The 24,211-nt window shown below is 43.5% G+C and overlaps 1 protein-coding gene across 2 annotated transcripts in view; it reads right to left on the reverse strand.

Moving 5' to 3' along the window:
- GLB1L2 (galactosidase beta 1 like 2) overlaps positions 1-24,211 on the reverse strand; it is a 746,782-nt gene that overhangs the window by 304,169 nt on the left and 418,402 nt on the right. For both annotated transcript variants that reach the window (XM_069224446.1, XM_069224447.1), the window contains exons 9-12: positions 15,812-15,896; positions 6,786-6,923; positions 5,561-5,641; positions 5,364-5,470 (exon numbers count right to left, since the gene is read on the reverse strand). In XM_069224446.1, the coding sequence (XP_069080547.1) occupies positions 5,364-5,470; positions 5,561-5,641; positions 6,786-6,923; positions 15,812-15,896 (411 nt within the window). The remainder of the gene's footprint in view (positions 1-5,363; positions 5,471-5,560; positions 5,642-6,785; positions 6,924-15,811; positions 15,897-24,211) is intronic.

Genomic DNA, 24,211 nt, shown 5'->3' on the forward strand with positions numbered 1-24,211 from the left:
ACCTATTTATAGTTCCCATTTTCCCTCCTCACTGTAGATTCTAACAATTCCAATGGAGAAGATGGGTGTATGAGTTAAGGGAGGTGCCTTGTGGCCTATCATCGGCAGCCTAGTGCTTCACAAAGGTGCTGAGACCATTGATGCAGTTACTCAGGGCAAGATGAGTGATTACTAGTGTACACAGTGGCTCAAGCAACATTTATGGCTGGCAATGTCCTTACCTGGATTCATAATCATATCGCCACCTCAAAAGATAACTTTCTTGGGATGCATCACTGACTGCGTCAGGCAACCATGAAGTTTTCCAACAAGAAATTGACCTAAGAAACTGCCTGACATAGAAGTGACTCTCTCCAAGGAGGCCAAGAAAGAGATCCATTGGTGATTCCAGCACATGAAGCTAGGGAATGGAGAAGTGCTCTTTGGATCAACCCTGCACCTTGTGGTAGTGTCAGAAGCCAGCAGATCAGGTTCGGGTAGAGAAGTATGTACCAGAGGAAAGTTGTCAAAAGAAAAGTTGGCCTTGCATATTAATTGTCTGGACCTCCTGACTGGATGCTTTGCAGTCAAGTGCTGGATGTTGTGTGTTGCTGAAGATAGACAACACCTTGAGGTACATTACATAAGCCACCTGGGAGAAACAACGTTGAAAGTCATCATGGGACTGGCAAACGACGTTTGGCATTTCTGCCTGGAGAACCAAGTGGCAGTAACAGTGGGGTACATCACTGGGGCATCAAAATGAGACAGCAGACTGGCAGGCCAGACACTTACAAGATTATAATATTTAACCCAGAGATTTCCAGGCACTGATGGAAAGACTGGGTCTTTGTCTGACTGACCTGTTTGCTTCTAGCCTTGATCATCAGCTTGTACAATATTTCAGCTAGAAATGGATCCAGGAGCAGCTAATGCTTTTCTGGAGGAATGAGTATGGAGAACAACTCGCCATGAGAATGGCGGCCAAGTTGTAGCGGACAATAGCAAACCTTCTTCTCATTACTCCGACTTGAAGATCATAACTGTTGTTTCCAGTTTCTGGTGGATCTTTCATGTGCTTTAACAATCCATATTCCTCACTGTCAGAACAAACTGAGGAATCTATAGATGCACTTCTATTGATTGGTAGAAGAGAACTCACTCCCACATATCATGTGGAAGATTACGGGGAAAGCTGGACATTGCAGGCCTTTCAAGAAAAGAGGGGGACCTCACCAGGAAGGCGTGGGCAGATAGCATAGGTATGGTAAACCTTACAGGTTGGCAAATATGGCTCTTTTGGTGTATGGAACAGGGCCTGGTTCCCATGGGGACTGACCATGTCCATCTCCTGAACTTCCCTTTAAAACTGGCATTGAAGGGCACAGCATACAGGTAAATAGACTTTCAGATCACATTTCAGTGGGGCATGGTTTGCTGGATGGCAACGCAGTAAGGGAATACCCAGGAGTGTGTAAATTGTTGAGAGGGGTCAGATTCTCAGTACCACAGTAGCCAAAGTACTCTTGCCTCTGGGATGTTAACAGGGCCTTGAATCTGTTCCTCTAGTAGTAGCATAATAAATATTTGAGAAGGAAGGAGTTATCTGGTAAGTTTGCAATGCTTTGATATTTGGTTCTTGTGGAAGGGTCTCTGATGTCCACGTCATGGACATCAGCAAAAGAATGTTCACACCACACAGGATTGCATTCACCGTGTCTAGATGCACATAAAGTAACAAACTGGGTGATATCCAGAGTTCAGAGAGTCAGATAGATTATGAGTAGTGCAATGTATCAAGGCCTATGAGGCCATGATGGAGGAATCCAGACCTCCCAAGGGTACAACAACTATTGACTGACTTTAAGAAATATTTTTTACTACGTCCTTCACCAGCGATTGCAGGATGGGTGAGATGATGCAAGAGACAGGCTTTGACATCTCCTAGTTTGGAGCACACTGTGGTAGAGGGATTATGGCTTCCAAAGATTTTGCCATGGGTGTTTGTTTGAAAGACATTACAAAGAAATCAAGACTGATTGATTGTTTGATTCAACCTTCTATTTTTTTATACTTGACGTAGGTAGTAACTTTGCTTATAGTGAGCAAACTTTAAACTAGGATATTCCTTGCCTCTGGTTCAGACACAGAATAACCTGTAACTGTTGCAATCTCACCATAGAAAATGCTGAGCAATGTATTTCTCACTACTGCAAGATGCTTGTTATGATGGATCAATTTCACCAACACCACTCTTTGAAGAGCTTCCTGAAGATTGACTTGCATCACTGTTGTCATTCGAGCCTCCTAATGAGGAACTTTCACCATCATTAAGTGTTTTAGAGCTACAATCACTTCCTCGCCCATCCACTTCATGAGCCAGCTGCAACATGCACGCATTGACAGTCCTCCATGATCACACATATAATGCGTGTGAACCTAAAGTTTCTGAAATATCCTCAGATGGCGACTAAGGGTCTGATTCACAAAGGTATGGGGAGCCCGAGGGCAGAGATTCCGCCCCGAGAGTGGACGTAAAGATATGACTCATATCTTACCTTTGTGAATAACAAAAAGTCATAAAGTTTTGAAACTTAGACAAAAAGTCTATGTTTACCTTTGTGAATCAGGCCCTAAAAGAGTAACTCATGATTCAACAAGAATCATGCTACGTATTTTGTATCTCCTACAAAGACTGTGACGTGAAGAAGAAAATTTCACAAACTATTTTTCTTTTTTCGCCACATTATATTTTATTTTTCAATTTGGCATACTCCGAACCATGCCTAGTCTGTTTAATTTCCAAAATGTATACCTCTTAGTAGCCATCATATTATAATCTGCTTTTATAACAATGTCTTTTATACAGTGTAACATTTCAAATATTTTTTCTTAATTCTTGAAACATGCAAGGCTTACAAAGATGTATCCAGGGAAAGCTTGTCACATTATTTTATGCTATTTTATATATTTTATGGTATCATACATATTTGCATTTTATTTGTATGCCTATTTCATTAATGTATTTTAGGTATAAAAGTTTATGATTTATTTCAGACAATATGGATTCCTAATTAGATACATATATATTCACCCCAACTATGTAACATTTAGACTTTCAAGCTGAAGATGGCATTAAGCAAATAACGCCAGACTCTGTTTTGAGCAGGCCAATAATCAATTTTCTGCTTGATCATCGGCATGTCTACTTTTTATGTGCAAGCCATCTGTCATTATCTTTCTTAAAACCTGTGAAGGTGTCACGTCATCCTGACAGTTACATCAATAAGAACACCTAATGGGGCATCCATCTGAGGCAAGCATCTTGTTATCTAAATCAGCGGTTCCCAACTTTTTGACCTCTGTGGACCCCCACTTTATTATTACTGGAACTCCCCCTCTCTCCCCCACCCCCCCAAATCATTATTGGAATCTGGGGACCTCTCCACTGAGCCATTACTGAAAGCTGGGGACCTAATCTGTTATTATTATTTAATTTTCTAAGCAGTCACGGACCACCTGAGGAGGCTTCATGGACCCCCAGATGTGTCCCCGGACCACAGTTTGGGAACCAATGATCTAAATTTCAAAGTCAGCTAACAATGATAACATTAAAACATGTAGTCTGAATTGATGTATGTTTATCATATTTGTTCACACTAATGGGTCCATGACTAGCATATTTATGGACACAGGTCATGTCAGAAATTCTTCAAAAATTCCCTATTTAAAATAAGAATGGTCATCAACAGTACAAAAGGTTCAACAAGTGGGCATTGAGGGGAGAGAGGTCATTCGTTCCAGATTACTGCACAAGATACTGCCAGAAGATCCTGACAGATTTCCGTACTGCTGCAGCAACCTTCTTACACGGTGAGCTGTTATCAAGGTAAGTCCGAGAGGAGCTGAGCCCAGTTGATATTTGCATAGAAGTAGGCTTTTGCATGTTAAATTACACTGTGGTAGAAATGTTCATATTATTTTCGTTGTTGGGAAAATACATTTGTGCTTTAATACTATTCTGTGTGGTTACTTTACATATGCTATGCAACAGGATGAAACAGCTGAAATAAAACACTTTAAAGCATGAGGGGTCTTTCTCTTAGTGCAGTGCTTGTGTGTGATATTATAAAGAATGGAATTGGGTTTGAATTACCACTGTGTCACTCACCCCTTTCCTAGGGACTGTTAGTACCCAGAAAGCATGGACACTACCTCAACTCTGAACTGAGTGAAGTTGTGTGGGTCTAAAATAATCTGTACATTCACAATCAAGCGTTGGTGCACCATGGGTGTGAAAGCACACCTGGTAGAGCTAAGCACACCTGGTAGAGCTAAGCCAGAGTCTTAGATTACAGAACACAGCCAATTTTACTACAGTTGAACATTAAGTGGAGGTCTTCATTTTCCTGCTTGACAACAAGCGCTGTTTCCTTTAAGTGGGGTCACAGTGTGTGGTAGTACACTAGCGCAAATCTTGATTTCGCAGTGATCACATTTCCAAAGTGACAGTGCAACTTAGTTGTCTGGATCAATTTAATTCTAAGTGATGCAAGGGATACAGTTTGAGAACTATAGGAATTGTCTCTTGTCAAACCTTCTCTTGATTTTCAGCTTGGCATAGGTACCAGGTCATCCATGCTATTGATGGCAGTATCTATGTTCTGAAAAAAGGAACAAGAGTCCTCCTGCATAACATGTACAAGATGTAAAATTGTGAGGTGATTTAGCCTTGTAGACTCCATGAATGCGTAAAGCAGGGAGAGCTAGTTCAAGAAATAACATGCTAACAGCTGTAGATAGACCTAGTCAGAGTTCAGGGATGCGATGGACAGGGAGTGTTTAATAAAGATAAGATCATTATGAGTTGTGTTATACATAGGGTTGACCGAAGTGTGGCATTGTGATGTGCTGGGAGAGTTCCATAAAACCAGGAGCATTCTAAACTGTTATAAGTAGGGTTTGTCATAGGAGTGTGGTGGAAGGTATGCATATTCTTACAAATGACTCCTTGTACCAGAGTAAAGACATTAAAAAAAATCCTCGAAACAAGAATTCCCTTTATGTACTACTTCCAACAGGGCATGGATGATGTTTGCTAAGTGGGCATGAATCAACCTTCGGATAACATGGTGTTCCCCTCCAGTCCCTGAGCAATAGAGCTATGTCAGATTTTCAATATATACACATGGCACATTATTTACATACAATTAATTTAAATGGGGACATTTACCTAGCCAGTGGTTATTCTGAAAATCTGATGCAAAAGAGGTGCTTGAGGATTGGAGCAGGAAGGGCACTGAGATGCAGGCACATGAACTTATTAGAACTTCTTGTTCCACCTATTCTTTTGTATAACTTTTAGACATATTGTGGTCACCTACCTCGCCAGTGTAATGCAGAACGTCCCACAATGATACATAATCTTTCATAATCACTGTGTCATATGCCACCTTTGGCATTATACTGGGTGGGATGGGCAAGGGATCCTCTGCAAAACCAAGATGCATAAAAACAGGCATTAGTGCAAGATCAAAGAACTACATTGTTGTTAAAGTACAAGTACTCGTTTTCTCTTTACCGTGCATTGACCCAAAGAGCTCCCGCAGTTTGTGGAACTTAGATGTGTATTCACCAGCCTCAGTTAGTGGAGCATCATAGTCTGAAAATCAAACGTGGACTTCAGTTACAAATGTTTTGAATTCCCAGCGGATACTGTGACGATTGTGGTTAGAGCATGAGCCATAAAAATAGTGCATCACACACTTCCAAAATTTTAAATGACTAACACTGAACGGAATAGGTAACCAAATGTAAATTACAGCAAGGAATGTGTTCTACATTTTGTCCTTTGCAAGAGTCCCTTATGATCACGATCCAGCCTTCTAATAACCACGCACCTCACATCTTGTGAACTACTTAAAACCACTCTGAGCTTTAGCTCCAATGGTGTTTAAAATCATACTCTGAGCATTTATAGCATTCACACAATTTTCTGCTAGAGCCTATGCTCTTATGTATCAAATAACCCAAATGCAGTTCTGTATGCAGCCTATCACCCACAATGTGTGCTCTTACGCAACCTATCGCCTACAGCATATTCTCTTTTGCAGTCTGTGCTCTTAAGCGGCCTGTCTCTCAAAGTATGTGCTCTTATGGGGTCTACCATGATAAGACAGTACATCATGTATTGTACGACCCCAAGATGGTGGCCTTAAGCTTGCAAGAAAAGCCAGTGCTTTAACGCTGTTGATGATGCACCACCTACACTCGAGAGCTCCTCTCACCGCGTTCCATTTTGTACTATTCACTCCAAGAATATCTGCTCCAACTCACCTGCTCTTCTGAGTCAGTAGTCTAAAACTACACTGCTCTAGCTGGTGGGATATAAATCAGGGTGTTCAGTTTTTATTATGTGAGCAAAATCTTGCATAATTCCAGAGTATTGGTCAACCCACAGCTTATTAAGTTTTATGTTTTTCTTAAGTGCACACGCTGGCGTAGTATTTACATGCAAACTGTTTCTCAAATGTGTTGCTTAGAACCGTAAATATATACATGTTTTCTGATGAGTTAACTTTAAAACTGTTTTTCTCAAGACTGGATGAATGATGCAGATCTATTTTTTTTTCCTCAAAACAGGTAAAGTTTATGTGACAATTATGGAAAATGAGCGGACACGTGCAACACCACAAGCTATAATGGACAATCAATAAACATCTCTGTTACCATATTATCCACCACTGACACTGGTATGATTATTGACTTCAGTGGTGCCAGAGTCAGATCTAATACCTAATACTTGCCATAACTTGTGACATCCGGGAGATATTCAGTGTCATGCAGAGCACCATTCATGAAACCGAAGTTTGTGCCACCATGGAACATGTACAAATTGAGAGAGGCGCCGTCCTTAATAATTTCCTGAACAGTCTTCAACATCTCTGCAGGAAAAAACACATGTGAGCAGCAAACAACAACAAAAAAGCAGTCTCATGAAATCCAGATGAAATGAAGCGAAGAGCCGCTGCTATTAGCCCCACATCTAGTCCTCCATGGATAACATCGGAGCCAGGGATTTATTCCAGTTCCTTGCAATCACTACTTGTGGTTCACCATCTGCCATCTTCAAAGTGGCAGTTCCTAAACTCAGTATAAACAGGGAGGGGTTTTCGAGGATTTAGATGCATATTATTAATTTTATGGCTACTAGAATCTCCGTCCAGAATACCTTTAGACGGGGCATGCCCTTTATACATGCAAAACCGCGCCCCCTTCTCCACAGACCCTGCAACAGTCTCCCATGGTGTCTAGGAAGATTAATTTCAAACACTCTTGAGTAAAATGTCATCCTGACAACCCTTTCTAAACTGATTTCCTGTGTTGCATGGAATTGCTGTTCCTGGATAAGTTCCCTCAACAGGCAGGGCCACCTCTCCATGATTTTCCCTCTACCCAAATACCCTTCCTATTTATTTATAGCTATTTCCGTGGTAAGAATTACATATTCAAAATCTTTATTATCTGCTGGTATTTAAACACTTCTCAGTCTGAATAGCAGTATTGGGTCTTACATGGTTCAAATGAAAATAGGTCAATTACGTTTTCAGAGCGGTCTCATCTCAGACGTCTCGCACCATACTAGTTATGTGTCCTGCAATATAAATTGGAAGGTCTATGTCTACTTTAATGATGGCCCAAAAGACTTTGGCACCATCGCTTGGTCCATCTGAACCCAAAGTTTCCTTAATACCTCAATTCCCCTTGTGTCCAAAGTTGACACACTGTAATACGCCATCAACATCTGAGGAATTTCATCCTTCCCATGTATCTATGGGCTTTTAACAGAGATGTCGCAGTGTGGATGGGCCACTCTGTCAAATGTACTTCAGAAACGCAACATGTTGAACTATAGCATCTTCCTCTCAATCAGAATGGGAAGAACTTAGAAGATGTAAACAGGCATGGTATCACTAATACCTTAAGGGCAGCAGTGTGGCCCTTTCATGAAATATAAAGGTACTTACAACTTGCTGGTTCATGTCTAATGAATTCCCAAAAAGCCAGTATAATTGCCTGGTAGAGTTTCCCCATCTTAAGGGAGATGTATAATCCAAAATATTTCACTGCTAATCAATTAACTCTCAGTGGGGGCACTTTCCACAACTGGGAAATGTCCTCCTCAGCACATTTATAGGAAGGAGTCATGTTTTACTAAGATTAATTTTAAATCCAAAGGCTTCCCTATATTGATTCAACAGGTACATCAGATACTGGATCAAAGCATCATCATTTGTGACAGTCAACATCATATTGTTACCGATTAATTATATTTTATGCTCCTTGACCCCGAATTCCCTTAACCTGACTGGATTTTCCGAGATTAATATCCAGGAACTCTATTATCAAGGTAAACAGGAGGAGCGACATCAGGCATCCCGCCCTCATTTCTCCAAAGAGGAGTTCAGCTCACCTGGTTGAAGGCCTTTTCTATATCTATGGATATCATGTTGCCTTTTGTCTCTTTTTTTCGTGTCAGCTTTTCCACAAGGTGAGCCAGACTTCTGATGCTGTCAGATTCTGTGATTTTTTATCTCCGTGGTTGTGTATGACATCTTGTGTTTCTGACAAACGCTGAATCCTCACTTCCAGCAACGACTGAAGAGCTTGAGAAGGCATCAGCTTGAAATCGGCATACAGCAATAATCAGCATACAAAGATTTGAGATTCTGAACTAGTCAATTTCCCCTGTGGTAGTGGCTCACACACAAACAAACTTCTGCTGAGGACCTAGAATGACTAGGGTCTCGGGTCTAAACTTGATTACTACACAGGAAAGTTGGTTGGAGGCTAATTGGCCGGCCCTTCATCAGCAAATATATGAAGACCATAGTACCCAGACTTTTATTTAAATCTGATTATTATGTATGGGATCAAATACACCCTACTGTACAGTATTAGGATATTGCAAGTAACCAAGGAGTTCCATGACATACAGAGGCACGAAACAGCAGGCTTTCTTTGACCTTCAAATGGTCATGAAACTCCAACTCCAAGTATGGAGTAATTTATTCCTAATAACACAATTTATACTTTTGATATTTGTTTAAGCTTGAAAAGCACAGTGAATTCATTAAAGCAATGTTTGTTTTATTGTTTTACAATGTTTTAACTGATAAACTTATAAACAAATAATTTGAACATTACAAGTTTCAGTCAGTCGAACAAGTTACTTACCTTCAATTACGCCTTATCTGGTAGAGGCCTCCAAGCCTCTTGACAAAGGGTCCATGGCCCACAGCACTCTGTTTGTCGCAATACCACATGCCAGTGGTGTTGTCCATGAACACCTCTGCCAGTCTTTCCCTGATTGAAGGAAGAAAGACTTTTAATGCCAATCGGATCACCCGAAGCTCCAATAGATTGCTGTGGAGCCTGTAGAGCAGAGTTCTGTAATCTTCACCTCTCTCAGATGCCCCTTCCCAGCCCAGGAGTGAATTATCTGTCACTACAGTCAGCTGGGGAGGGAAGAGGGAGGTGGGATAAGGGAGGAGAGAGGAGGGAGGAGGGGTCTGCTCTTGATCCATTCGTGGGTCATGATCCACCACTGCAGGTTTGATGAAGTTCCCTCAGATATCTGAACCAGGTCAAAGAGATTACCCTGATGCGGAGTCCACTGGAACTTCAGGGCAAACTGCAGAGCCCAAATATGGGAACAGGCAGGTTTTACCAGCATGGTGAGGCCCAGAAGCCTCAGAACCACTCTCTTCGAAACCAAGGATAGAGGCTAAAACATCAGCATCCTAACCTGAATATCCTGGACTCATCACTCTGGAGGATACCCCAGAAAATGTAGGAGGTCCACAGTAATCCGGAGGTGTTTGAGAACTGCATGGTGTGCGCCCACCCTCAACAGTCAGTGGTTTAGGTAGGGGAAGACTGGAACCCTTAACCTCCGCAGATGGGCTGCGACCACTGCCATCACCTTTGTGACTACCCGAGGGGTGCTGGAAAAGCTGAAGGGGAGCACAGCAAACTGGAAATGCTCCCACCCAACCATGTACCGCAGATAGGGTCTGTGGGCTGGCTGGACGAGGCTATGAATGTATGCACCCTGTAAGTCCAGTGCTGCCATTCAGTCTCCAGGATCCAGAGCAGACAAGAACTGAGCCACAGTGAGCATTTTGAATTTTTATTTTTTCAGGAAGTAGTTGAGAGGTCATAGGTTTATATAGGATGGAGGCCTCCATCCTCCTTCTGCACCAGAAAGTAGCTGGAATAGCAACTACGACCTACTTCTAATGTTGGCACACTCTCAATGGCTTCTTTGGCCAAAAGAACCTGCACTTCTGTCACAAGAGCAAAGGGTGGTCCTCCATCAGCCGATCATAGGACAGAAGCAACGACGGCGGGGTTTCTTGAAAAGGGCATAACACGGGTGAAAAATCTGGAACATCTAAGTCTGTGGGAAACATGTAAATAGCCACAAAAGGACTGGGGTGGCTATGCATGAAAGGACGCAGCTGATAACCCCTACTGTATCCACAGAAGGAGAGAAAGTTGGAATGCAGTTGTCATGGGGCCATATTGAGTTCCAACAATCTAGTGGTGCCCTGCTATCTTTAAAGTGCTTAAGCGCGGATATCAAGTTGTTGCCAAATAGGAGAGTACTGTTAAAGGGTATGTATATAAAGGATATCTGGACATCCCTCAAAGAGGCCAGTTGATTTCAACCAGGCATGGCATCTGAGTAACACTGACAAAGTAATTGTTCTGCCTAGTGAGTTGGTCATATGCAGTCTGGCTCAGGCCTCTTCTGAAACCATAGGCAGCACTTATGCAACCAATTCCCTTACAGTATGAAAGTACTGGCACAGTATGTATGCAGGGCTAGCAACTGTAGTGCAAGGCTGGTGGAAAATAAAATCCTTTTCCCAAAGGAGTCCAGCCTTTCCGACTCCCTATGTGGTGGTGTGGTAGGGATAATGTCAGGGTTAATTTTAAAAGTAGAGGCCTGGACCACCAGGCTCTCTGGTAGCGTCCTGGGTGAGGAAGACTGGGTCATCTGGAGCAGGGCAACTGCAGAGGGCGATGGCCCTGTGCACAGGATTGCCTGTGCAAGGCTTGGACCAGGCCCAGTGCAGGCCATCAGTGAAGGCTTAATTAGAGTGTAGTAGAAGCTCTGCAAGGATATCCCATGTTGAATCACCTCTGTGAAGACACTGGTCTTGACTTCCACCAGGGGCAAAGTTAGGTTCAAGACCTCAGCTGACCTCTGGATCACCATCACAAAGGTGGCGCTTTTCTTCGTAACCACCATGGAAGGATAGAGGAGACCAGTGTCTGGTGAGGTATCCAGACACCTGGCATCAGCTAGTCCTTTCGGGGAAATAAGTCTCCATCTCCGATTCAGACCACCTGGGTCCGGTCAGCATCATTCTTCATCAGTCCAGCTCTGTGTCTGAGTCAGGAATCACAATGGTGTCGGAGCCTTTGATGGGTGCTGGCAGATCAGGGAACAAAGTCACTGAGATAGACCCCCCCAAGAAAGTTGCGAAGTTGTGTCTGGGGTCAATTAAGATCCACCAAGGGATCCTGAGAAGCCTACCTGTGCTGAGTCGAAGCCACCTGCAGAAATCCAGTCAGAGTTCTTTTCAAACCCATGGGGCCAAGATGCTCTACAGGGGTCCGGCTCCCCTAAAACAAAGTGCATGACCTCATAAAATTCTCTGAGTTGGACAGGAGTCGCTCTGGCTCTGGGAAACTTGGGAATGTGCGGGGCAGAGTCAGGTCCAGGCTCCATGGGGATGATGTGGGAGCGAGGCCTAGACGTTATTCCCGTGCCTCGTCCAATGATTTGGATTGGCACAGGAAAGCCGAAGAAAAAAATCTACTTGTTTTGGGCTCCTTCTTGTGGGACTTACCTGAAGAAGTCTTAGATCACAAAGATGATGGCGCTAACAACTCCAAGAGGGGTCCCAGGACTTCCCTCTCAACCGAGACCTATAGCGGAGCAGAGTCAAGCAGACAGGATCTTCATGGCCCGCTTGAGAATTGCCTTTGGATGCGTGGTCTTGTAATCCAGGTATGCCTTGGAGTTGTGGTCCAGCTCTAGGCAAGAAATACATACCAAGTGGGAATTGTCACAGACATTTTTCCTCTGACATTCGCAACAGGGTTTAAAACCAACTGTTTTTTGGGGGGACATCTGGTGAGGAGTGTTGAGAAAAAGTCACATCATTCGAGTGAAAAAATGACTGAGGAGAGGGAGCTCCATTTGGATCCATGCTGAAGGCGCAGGAAAGGACGAACTAAGGTCAGAGCGTCACCTATATAGGTGATACACACGTAACGTCCCATGCTGGCAATGCCGCTTACTAGCAAATAAGGGGACTGCTGAGAAAATATTCTCAATCCAGCCTGACGCCTGGGGAATATTCTAAAGTAAGGAATATAAGGCCAGAAGCCTCTATCAGATGAATTCAAAACAATTCCCTTTCCAATAACACAGTTGCTCGCAGAAACAATGAAATGTCCTAGTGGACAGAAAATGAACTGATCAAAGGAGTTGGTGCACGTCAATTTCAAAAACATTCTTATTACAGCAGGACGAGTCCAGAGCTGTCCAAGCAGCAGCGGCTCCCCCGCCAGCAGCTGCAAAACCTTTACCATAAAACCATAATAAACTATGTTTATTATGGTTTTATTGTAAAAGGGGCGGGCCACGGGCAATGACAGCGACGGAGGGGAAGTGCACAGCACTCCCCTTCAGTGCACATGTATGTTTGGTAGGCCGTCTCAGGCCGGCCAAACACACTTGCACACTGAGCTGTCTCCAACTCGGCACTGTGTTGCCAGGTTGGAGAGGGTAGGCAGAGGCTCCCACTCTGCATGGGCGCACCAAGACAGTGCGCTCCGTACAATCCTAACGCTGTTTTCATGCTGCCAGCAGCATGTATGCCGCAGGACAGGCTGGGAGCCTGTACCTGCAGTGAGAACAGCGGAGGGACGTGGTACGGCAAGGTGAGGAAGGTACAGTTTAAAAAAAAAAGTTTTGTTGTTTCCCCCCTCGCCATGCACCGCCCCGCCCCCCTCCGCGAGCCGCAACTGTGTACAGGTTTGTCCTAGCTGCCTGTTTTCGTATATTACATATGGAACAATGAATCTGATGAAGATATCCTGTGCTGCAAACCAATAATTCGATGTAATAGGGAAGAAATATTTGAGGCCCTTGATACTTACGTAAAAATGAGAGGTCTGGACTGGCTGAAATAACAATGCACTGGGATCTGAACGGGTGGTGCCCAGGCTCTGTGCAGCAAAAATAGCAACGTTATGACTCGAGTTCAAGTGCATCATGGACTCACTGCAATCTACACAAGGAAGCGTTAATACCAGTGTGCCCCACTGGGTTGTTGGGAAAGGAAAAATAAAATGATACTAACGCTACGTTATTATAATTTTATTTTTGTGGGAGAAGGGGCAGGGCTGGGCTGGGCTGGGCTGGAGGGAAGGGGCCAGAGGAGAGGTACGTGCACTATGAAGTGCACATGTCTGTTTGGCCAACCGTGTTGGGCTTGCCAAACAGACAAGCACACTTTGCATGTTCTGTACCTGGCTGTATTGCACAGCAGAGAGGAGAACATGCCCAGGCTCCCACTCCCAGTCTGTGCAGCAAAGTAGGCCGCTCAGACTAATCAGGACGCTGCTGTTGCTGGTGACTGCAGCATCGTGATTGGCTGAGAGCCTGGGAACAGGAAGAGGACGAGGACAGAAGGGAAACTAACGCATCTCCCACACATGCAAGCTTTTTTTCTTTTCACTCCATAACTCCCCCCCCCCAAGTTGAGTGGCAACTGCCACTGGTTAGTACCATAAAGTATGTCGGATGATTTGAAAAGTATTTTGAACACTTCTGTGAAAAAGGTGACTTCATCAATTAGAAGCTGGCATGGTGGCTTTCAAGAAACAGCAAACCACCATCTCTGTAAATGATTTTCAAAATGGATTTTTTTAAATGTATCCTAACTTCTGAAAGAAAACAGGGCTGCTTTAAAAACAAAAACGATTGTGTCTAATTGTTGCGTGACGAGAACTTTGTTCTGAAACTCAAATACTTGGCAGACATATTACCGAAATTAAACAAACTGAATTTGACCTTACAAGGAACAGAAGGAGCCCATAAATATGCAGTTCATAATAAAATTTGAGGTTTCATCAAAAAACTTGTGTTGTGGAAGAAAAAGATTGAAATCCGCACATATGATTGTTTTTTTTGTTTTTTTTTATAAACACGTTGAAACTTTTAGTATAAAAAAAGAAAATGAGGTGAAACCAGCTGATAGCATAATCGCCGCACATTTGAAAGTACTGAAAGAACATTTTAATTTGTACTTCCTTGAAGTGAAGAAAAATTGTCAGCTAAAGACTTGGATTGAGAATTTGTTTCAGGGCGACATGAAATGACTAGGATATTGACAACAAAGGTTGACAACTCATTGATCTCTCCAAAGACGCCTCGTTAAAACTTAATTTCAACCACAAAAATTGAAGCAGTTCTGGCATTCTGTTCAATAAAAGTATCCAACTCTTTCTACTGGAGCTTTGAACGTTCTGCTCACTTTCAAATCTTCATAAATTTGTACAGCAGGATTTTTGGCAATGACAGGAACTGAAACCAAGGGGCATATTTATAATGAATTGGTGTAGGGCAGCGCGCAAGGCTTTTTGCTGTGCCGCACTGCCCTACGCCAATTCACAAAGACAGGAATTCACCACTGGCGCACAATTTGGTGCGTAGCGCCACTGCAGGCACCATTGCACCATGGTGCAAGGGTGTCTGCGTTGTTGGCAGGTTTGTTTTTGTACAGGAAGGGACACCTTCCTGCACAAAAACAATCCTTGGAGGTATTTTCCTCTTTCTATATGTAGAAAGAGGAAAAAACAAATAGAAATTAAGTTATTTCTCCTCGCTACACCGTTCCTGGAAAGGCGTACAATTTTGACACATTCCCAGGTTTACAGATCCTTGTAAATCTGGGAATGCGTCATAAACCTTGAGTGTTGCGTGGGAAAACCCACCACAATGCCCATGGAAGGCCCCTGTGACACAGTGCAAGGCAACGCAGCGACTTGCTATGCAATGGCTTACACTATATCAACAAGGCCATGAAAAGCCATGCAAAGTGGCTTTGCGTGGTCTTGTAGATATGGATCTGCACTCAGCATTGCCGAAGCATCATAAAAAGTTACACACCAGGGGCTCAAGGGGCTTGTAAACAAGTCCCCAAATTTTGAAACAGACTGCAACTGTCAAACTACTTGTGCCTGAAAAAAAACTATCATCGAAGTGGACGTCAGTGCCGATACTGGAAACAAGCACACCCTTCTCACATTCCATAATATGAAAAGTAGATGAGATTTTTATAAAATTATATTGAAATGTAATAATTAAATATAAAAAGCATTAAAAAATATTTACATTAAAAAATGTCCCGCCTCATAAAAACTGTAAAGCTTGGTGGGACACAGACGTTTGTATTTCTATAAGTTGAGTCGTGGTTTTAAAAAAGTTTGGGAAGCCTTGGTCGAGAAGACTGGCACCCAGATTGATACAAATAATTTTTCAAGTAATGCATAATAGAAAGTCTGAACTTGAGGCACAGAATAACCGAGCATGACGCCAGCAAAGATAGATATTCAGTGGTTAAATTTGCCACTAATGTGTCACTGGAAACAGTCACAAATGGAGTGTCAGAAGTCCTAGATGCACCGAGATGCTTAGCCAACAAGGAAACGATACATGACAAGGAGACAATGAAGTTATACTCACGGCCAGCGTCAAACACGTGATGATCGCTTCCCCAGTAGTCGAACCAGCCTGTCCAGTACTCCATCACCATCTTTGGCACAGTTCCCTGGGTAAAAACATGCAAAGGAGAGAGCTGAATGGCTGAACTAAAGAGAACAGTCTCAAGTTGGCATAAAGAAAGTAGCTGCCACTCATTTAATAAGGAAGAGTTATCATTAGGCATGACAATCAGCAGGGCAGAGTGACTAGTTCAACTATCCTTGGAAAAGAACAGTGACTATGGCATCGAAAATTCAGAAGAAAGAGTGACCAACACATAGGGTACATCCACGTAGAAGAGAGAGGGGGTTAGGCTTACTAATACATCCTCTCTGAGAAATACGTCTCACACACGTACAGAATAGAAAGCTATGATTACATTAAAATTGTCATACTCCGAGAAAACACATTTAACACATTTATTGTTTTGAAAAAATAGCCCTCGCCCACAATTTGTGGCATTTTACAGACTCCGCCCTGTTGTGACTGGTTGGCACACTGCAAGGGGCACCCAACACTCCATTCATGGGAAGCCTGTATATTGGAGATCTGACGCCGTGAGAAGAAACGCAGAGCCACTGATAAGTTTATAGGACTGGGTCACTTACCTGCTAAACAATTAATCACACGCAGCTGCAAATCACCCCCGCCTGGGAGCGTTCCATGACTGCTTTGCCACAGGCGGAAAGAGTCGCTCTTCATAAAGAGGACACACTTGGATTACGCAAGTACCCCTGGCAGTTTTGTGGGATGCCAGGGGTTACACCTTGCAAAATCCTCAATGAAGGTCAGATAATGCAAAACAAGTGGGCCTGATACAGTAATAAAAGAAAATCTTATACAGCGCGATGTGAGGTATGGTAAGTAGTGGAGCATACGCTATGAGTGCCAGTTCTGCTAAACATTGTATCAGGTCCCACCCAGCCACAAACAACATCGACACACATTATGTAGTCAGTATGTATATGGGACAGTGATCGGATCGATTATACACCTGAACGTTTCGGGGCACACAGGCCAATAAGGTGGCTGAAACTAATATATAGAGGATAACGCTAGCATTAGGGGTGTCAGGGGAAAGAATCTTCCGTGGTAGAGGAGGGTGCTTGGAAGTCCGCCAGTATAATTCGTCCGCTCTGCTTGCATTATGAAACTTGTAACTGTGTGTAATGTACTTTCTCCAACAAATCACAGTAACTCTGCTCTGTAACTGTTTGAAGTGCCAAAACTAAGGGTTTCTTCTAGTGCTTTTTCTTGTTAGTTTTTAGAAAATGTTAATAAACAGATTCAAACAGTCAGGAAAGGCTTGACCACAGTAGCGGGAGCTGATTGCATGTTATTTATCTTTTCTGAGATCAGAGAATGAGTAGTGTTTTGGGGGGTAAAATACCCTTGGAAAACAAAATGAACGATTTATTGGGTTTTTAAAATGTTTCCAGGCAAAGTTAAAATCATACATTCAGATTGTTGGAGAAATTATCCTTTCGAGTCGACATGTTTCAATCTTCACTCCTGCTGAAAGAGTCACGAGGCCTCCTTCGGTATTCTAGAATGTCTATTGACTTATATGTAGCTGTCAGTCATTTTTAAGTCCAGCCAGCACATACAACACGCGCATAGATAAAGACAAAACAAGCATAACAATATGCATGATATTTGCTTTGTATCTGGATATATATTTGATCCCCACTTGTGGGGTTACTGAACTCACAAGGAATGGAGAGGGAACCTCTCCAGTGATTCACACATTCGTCAAGAAAGCAATGTCTCCAAGGTTGTCTCTTCTTATTTTTTTTTTGCAAAATCAATTTTAGTTATTTTTCAAAATCATGGCCAGCTTGCCGAAATGGATCGGAACCCACCCACCCCAGTCCCATCCCCTGCAAATGCTGCATAATGTGCATCCTTAATCCACTATCATGTATACATCCAGGCCCCTGGGTTTGTTACAGAGGGCTCTTACCCCCGTACTTCAGTACCTATCTTCATCCCGAAGTTCTCTCAGGGTTGTACTATCCCCTCCACCTTCTGTTGACGGCAGGCTGTGTATGGTCAGTGTTTAGTATTCTGTGATTGCGACCCCTGTTAGCTACCATCCACTATCCTTCTCTGCGTGGCCCCCAACAGTGTTGCCTAAACCTCTAAATTATCCTGTAGTTTGTCATCTTGTCTATTGGTTTCATTTAGTCCTCCTCTGCAAGTGCCCACTCTGTGACAACTCTATAACCCAACATAATCGAAGGGGCTCTCATACTTAGCGATCCTATGGCCACCCTCTTCCTGGCCAACACTAATGCAAGTTGAAGGAACTTCCAATTTATCTTCCCTCTTCTTGGTTGTTTAACAATGCCTAGCAGACACACCTGGGGCATTGTTTCAACTGCTATTGCTGTCACTGTTTGCAACTGCGCACCACTGATGACCAGTATGCATGCACTCTGGGGCAGGTCCACCTCACATGGAGGAAGGAAACGCTCCCTCCCCCACATCTCAGGCAATCTAAGCTTCTGTCTCTATACATCCGACTAAGTTTAACTTGTGTTAGATATGTGAGTTGAACATAGTTGAAATGTGCCAGCTTAAACCTAGTATTGCATGAGACCCGCTTTCACCAACTCGCAGGTGGCGGACCACTCTCAGTCAATGGTGCTGCCAATACCTCCCGAATTGCCTGGCCCGCCGCAAGCCTAGCCTAGGCCCTGACCCTCTTAATTTCGCCATATAGAAACGTCACCAGGTGTTTTGCCATGTTGGCTGTCAACATCAAATATAAAGTTTCCGTCTGCTTGGGCATATTAGGTCCAGATTACACTTATAATGCTTGCTAACTTTGCATACTGTAGGAACGGTGCACTCCCCACAGTGAAGGCCTCTCATGCCTCTACAAAGGTAAAGAATTTCTCTCCAGGGTAGAAGTCACCCAGTGTCTCACAGCCCCACTCCCTCCGCGTGCCACCAACATGTCCTCACTAATTCGGCTAAAGGGCTAAAGTGCTGCAACGTCCAAATGCTAAGGTCCCTGGCAAAGGGCAGCCTCTTCATGACCCTGGGTACCACATTCTTCCCTACCTCTGTGACCTGTCATATCAGATAAGGAACTTCCAGTGGTATTTGTGACCCTCGCATAAGCAGCACCAGTTGTCCGCCTCTGCTGCTCAGAGTACTGTAGTTTATAGGCATAATATAGAGTTCCAGATACAGGAGGCCCACGCCTTCCCCGGAGGGTCTTGCCTGAGCAGTGGCAAAGCCGACTTGCTGCTTTTCCGAGCCCACACCAAGGAAGTCAGGAGTCTGTCAAGAGTTTAAATAAAGCTATAATGCAAGATGTAGAGTGCATTCTGAATGATACAGAGACACCTCGGGAGGAACACCATTTTCAAAACTATGATTCTTCACTACATGGATAGCGTGCATTCCAGAAGGGGACCGAATTGGTCAGTCAACTCAACAGCAGATCAATACTATACTGACGCTGTCTATCCAAGGAGTGTACAATCATAATTTCAAGTATCTGAACGTTTTAGTTTCACAGTACAGTCTCATCTGAGCCAGAGCACCTTCTGGGGTCCCACTTAGGGACCCTACTGGGAAAAGAGGTGACATGCGCAAGGCGGGTCGCTAAAAAAGAAAAAAAAAATCAATAAACAATTTTTTTTTTTTTTTTTTTTTTAATTCAAGGCAATTTTAACTCCCACACAGCACATTTTCAGATCTCAACAAAAATAAATAACAAAGAGCTCTCAATAGTGTGGTCAAAACCCATCGCAACAACACTATGTTGAGATGTAGAGCCCGATGATGAATCATGCCAACCTGGAAGGTAGCCTTGGATAAGTGGTATTAACATGGTGGGAGCAGTTTCAGTGAAATCATAAATCGCCAGCCTATCCACCAGTGGAGGACTGACATGTTGGTAGGCATTATTTTTATTTGACAAACTACTATGTCTGTGACTTTTTTGGCAAACAAAAAATAAATGTTTTCTTTCCCAGCCAATGAGGAGCATTATATGTGTTTTTTTAAAATCTTGCAGAAATATGATGTGCTTTGCTCGCGTACAGGAAAAATGCTTCTGCATGGTTTCGGGAAGTTTCTGACTAAAAAGGGTTCAGGTGATATGTACGAAACACTGATAAATGTCATGTGAAAAAGTTAACATTTGTCAGTGTTAACTTCTGTTTTTGATCTGTGCCCTCACACATATTTAATACATTTAAAGCCTATGGGCCATATGTATAAAGAGTTTACCCATCACAAACCCTCTGATTCGCTAAATCAGGGGGATTACAATACGATTTTTTTTCCTAATGTACTAAATGCTATTAGCAATTCCGAAACGTTTTTCTGAATCTCAAAATGGGTTTACAAATTGTCACCAATTTGCTAGTTGGAAGAGTGTGTTTTGGAGTCGCTTCCAAATCCTATATCATTAGTTCACAATTGTAATTCTCAATGCAAACCACTGATAAGTTATCAACTCCCAAAGTGCCAGATTTAGGGGAAGTAGGCAGTGGACACAAGGACCACAACCAACTGTCAATTAAGTTTACAAAATGGAAAAACATTTTGTTTTTAAAGCAGCCCTGTTTTCTTTCAGAAGTTAGGATACATTTTAAAAAATCCATTTTGAAAATCATTTACAGAGATGGTGGTTTGCTGTTTCTTGAATGCCACCATGCCTGTGAATGTATTAAAAAGGAGGGAGCTGTAATCTACAACATTCCTAATGAAAATTGATTAAGGAGGTCCTTCTGCAACCATCTTTTTTCCATTAGTTTGTGAACCATCTAACAGCGCAATGGTTGGTTTGCAAAATAAATTCTGGTTGACAAATGACGGAATAAGTTGGTTCACAATGTGCAAACGCTTCTCTAGACAAGTGCTATAATACCTCTGTCCTTAAATTTTCAGACCTTCACAATGTTTCTGCCATGTGGATAATTGGCATTTGTCACTATATATTTAGGTATACAACTGTTTTTGGTATAGTCTCTTTTCATTAGGTTTTTGCTGTTCATATTTATAGCATAACCCTTGACGCAGGGACTACATGGGGTAAATAAGTACTTAAAATCCCTGAAAACAATAAACAGGTAAATGTGAAAGACAGTTTAAGTGTTACTGTAAAATGTTACAGGGCCGGCGCTATTCGTGGGCAACATGGTCAACTGCCTCGCACCAGTGTTTCCCCTGTCCTGGGCCTCGCACCTATGGTGCAGCACTGTCAGGCCAACGCGAGGGGCTCCTCTCTCCTGGGCCTCGCAGGCATGTGTAGCGCTTGGAGGAATAGGGGAAGGGGCCTACCTCCCCTGGTCCTCGCAGCACAATACCACAGCTACAACACCCAGGGCAGGGACCCCTTCTAATATGGGCTTCACAGCCCCACCGTAGCTACAAGGCCCACATGCATTTGGCAGGTTTGGCCTTCAATTTTTAATCCTGCCACTCAAAGGCACCATATGAAGCCAATTGTGGTGCCCCCAAAACTTTTAACTCTTCTAAAGGATAGTCAACACTCATGATTTCAGCCCTTTACGAGGTGCGACAGGGATGCTTGTCAGTGGCAAGTAGGGACGTGTTACAACACAGGAGGGGTCCTGCACAATGCAGGTTCAGAAACACCCGCAGCTGTTAAAATGCAAACAACCTCGAGTGAGGTAGTAAAACTCTTTTAAAAAACACACTTTTTGCAGTTTTATGTTGTGGAAACTCTACCTGAAGGTATTGGAGTGCTTTACATGAGCACCGGTTACATTATATAAGGACATATTTCAAGGGTCACTAGAATTGTGCAGCATGGGTGGACCAAATTATGCTGAAGAGTATTTAAATTAAGCAGCAAGAAAATGAAAAGCATGCAGCATAAAACAAAATATTTGACATAGTACCAGTTCATTAGTTTGTCTTTTTTACAATTTGACCCTGTCTGGACAAATGTTTAACACCCCCCAAAAACAGCAATATGTAACTGAAAGGTGAATAGTAAACCTTTGCGAAGTGCCTTCCGCTGCACAGCAATACGTTGCTGCATTTTTAGGAATTTTTGATCTCTTTCAGGTAGAAACCACATTTTTTGTTGAAGACTGCAAATTATGCAGCAGATGATGGGTTATGTGGCAAATGCGACAAATCCATAACTATGCGAAAAACGCAGTTGCTGCAGAATTGCAAAATTCCTGTGGCCCTGCATATTCCTTTGTTAGGCACAGGGAGATTAAGGCCCATATTTATACTTTTTTAGCGGAACGTTTGCATAATTTTTTTACGCAAAAGCAGCGCAAAGTTACAAAATACAATTGTATTTTGTAACTTTGCGCCGCTTTTGTGTCAAAAAGCAGCGCAAATGCGACGCTAAAAAAGTATAAATATGGGCCTAAGTGATTTGCCCAGTATCACAGGATGTTGATCTGAAGCCAAGATTCGAACCTGGTTCCTGAGTTCCAAGGCAGTGGCTGTCGCTGTAACACCACATCTTTTGCCCTCCTCTGTCCATGCTCAGGACCTGTGTGGGGAGTACGCCTATTTCGTACATTAAGGGGGTCATTCCTACCCTGGCGGTCCGAGACCGCCTGGGTAGGGGACGGAGGAAGCACCGCCAACAGGCTGGCGGTGCTTCTGGGGCTATTCTGACCGCGGCAGTAAAGCCGCGGTCAGAAAAGGGAAGCCAGCGGTTTCCCGCCGGCTTCCCGCTGCCCCTGTGAATCCTCCACGGCGGCGCTGCAAGCAGCGCCGCCATGGGGATTCCGACCCCCTTCCCGCCAGCCTAGTTCTGGCGGTTTCCACTGCCAGAACCTGGCTGGCGGGAACGGGTGTTGTGGGGCCCCTGGGGGCCCCTGCAGTGCCCATGCCACTGGCATGGGCACTGCAGGGGCCCCCTAACAGGGCCCACATTGATTTTCAGTGTCTGCTTGGCAGACACTGAAAATCGCGACGGGTGCAACTGCACCCGTCGCACACCAGCAACTCCGCCGGCTCCATTCGGAGCCGGCTTCCTCGTTGCTGGTGCTTTCCCGCTGGGCGGGCGGCGACCGCCGCCCGCCAAGGTAGGAATGACCTCCTAAGTCTGTTTCAAAGTGCTACCAGATCGTAAGATCATTTGACATGGCACAGTGAGAGTATTATTTGCCCAGGATCAATCGGTTGGTTAAAGTGGTAGACGTATGAATGCAACAGCACTTCGTAGCCTTTCGGCTAAATTTGGGCTATATAAATATCAAATACATAAATGCATACTTGATGAATGCCCATGCAATCTGGAAACAAATTGTTAACATACAATTAAGGACATACGTTTTGGAGAGTCCTAGGCCAAACCTTTCTATCCAGTGTGACTAATATAATGTATGTCCACTTAAAAGAAATTTTAATTATATGTACTTATTTTATTAGGGTAATATTTATGTTTTTATTGATTCAACGATAAGCTGAGCCAAGAAAGTTGCTTCTTGTGAAGTCGCTTTAAATTGATGGCACTTCCTGTGATGTAATTTCCTGTGATTTCACATTGTAGGCAAATTAGAATGGCCTCACACATTCATTCTCTGCCAGGGGCCCCGAAAGTCCTAGGATCGGCCCTGGAAGGTCACAACCACTTAGCTACCCAACATGGCCACAATAATGTGCTAGCTCTCAAATATATGGCACGGATTCTGATGTTTTAAAGCAATACTAAGGTAGCAGAATCTTTATAACTTTTTCAACATTGGGATGACTTTGGTTCAGATATGTATCACCCATCCATCTTACTAATAATAAATATTATTCTGGTACACCAAGGGGCATATTTATACTCTGTTTGCACCGAATGTGCGTCAAAATTTTTGACACACATTCGGTGCAAACCGTGCACCATATGTAAACTTTGACGCCCGAGGCCGCGTACGCCAAAATCCTGCCGCGTACATCATTTTCTGGATGCGGGAAATCGCCTTGCGTTACTGACATGCAAGTTAGGCGATCCCGTCCAAAAAATGACTTAAACACTCGTGCGCCTTATTTATGCTACCGCGCAAAAATGACGCACGGCCGGGAGGCAGAGGCGGAAAATGACGCACAACCTGATTTGCTTAAAAAAATAACGACTGGGTCAGGACAGGCGTTAAAATGGGGCAAACACACCTATATTTAATGAAACCACACAGAAGCAACAGCAGAGCTCCAAAAGGAAGACATGGAGGTGCTTTTCATCCAGCATGCACGCAGACGCAGAGCACAGGAACAACAGCAGCTTCCACAACACCAGCAGGGACCCCAAAGGCAACGCAGAAGGCAGGAGAGGATATTCCGCACCCGGACAACCCTTATGGGACTCCGCCAACAAGACATCATTCTGAGGTGCAGGCTGAACTGGCAAGCCATTCAGCAGCTGCTGCCTGTAGGAAA

This window comes from Pleurodeles waltl, chromosome 3_1 (genome assembly GCF_031143425.1).
Source record: "Pleurodeles waltl isolate 20211129_DDA chromosome 3_1, aPleWal1.hap1.20221129, whole genome shotgun sequence".
NCBI classification, from domain to species: Eukaryota; Metazoa; Chordata; class Amphibia; order Caudata; family Salamandridae; genus Pleurodeles; species Pleurodeles waltl.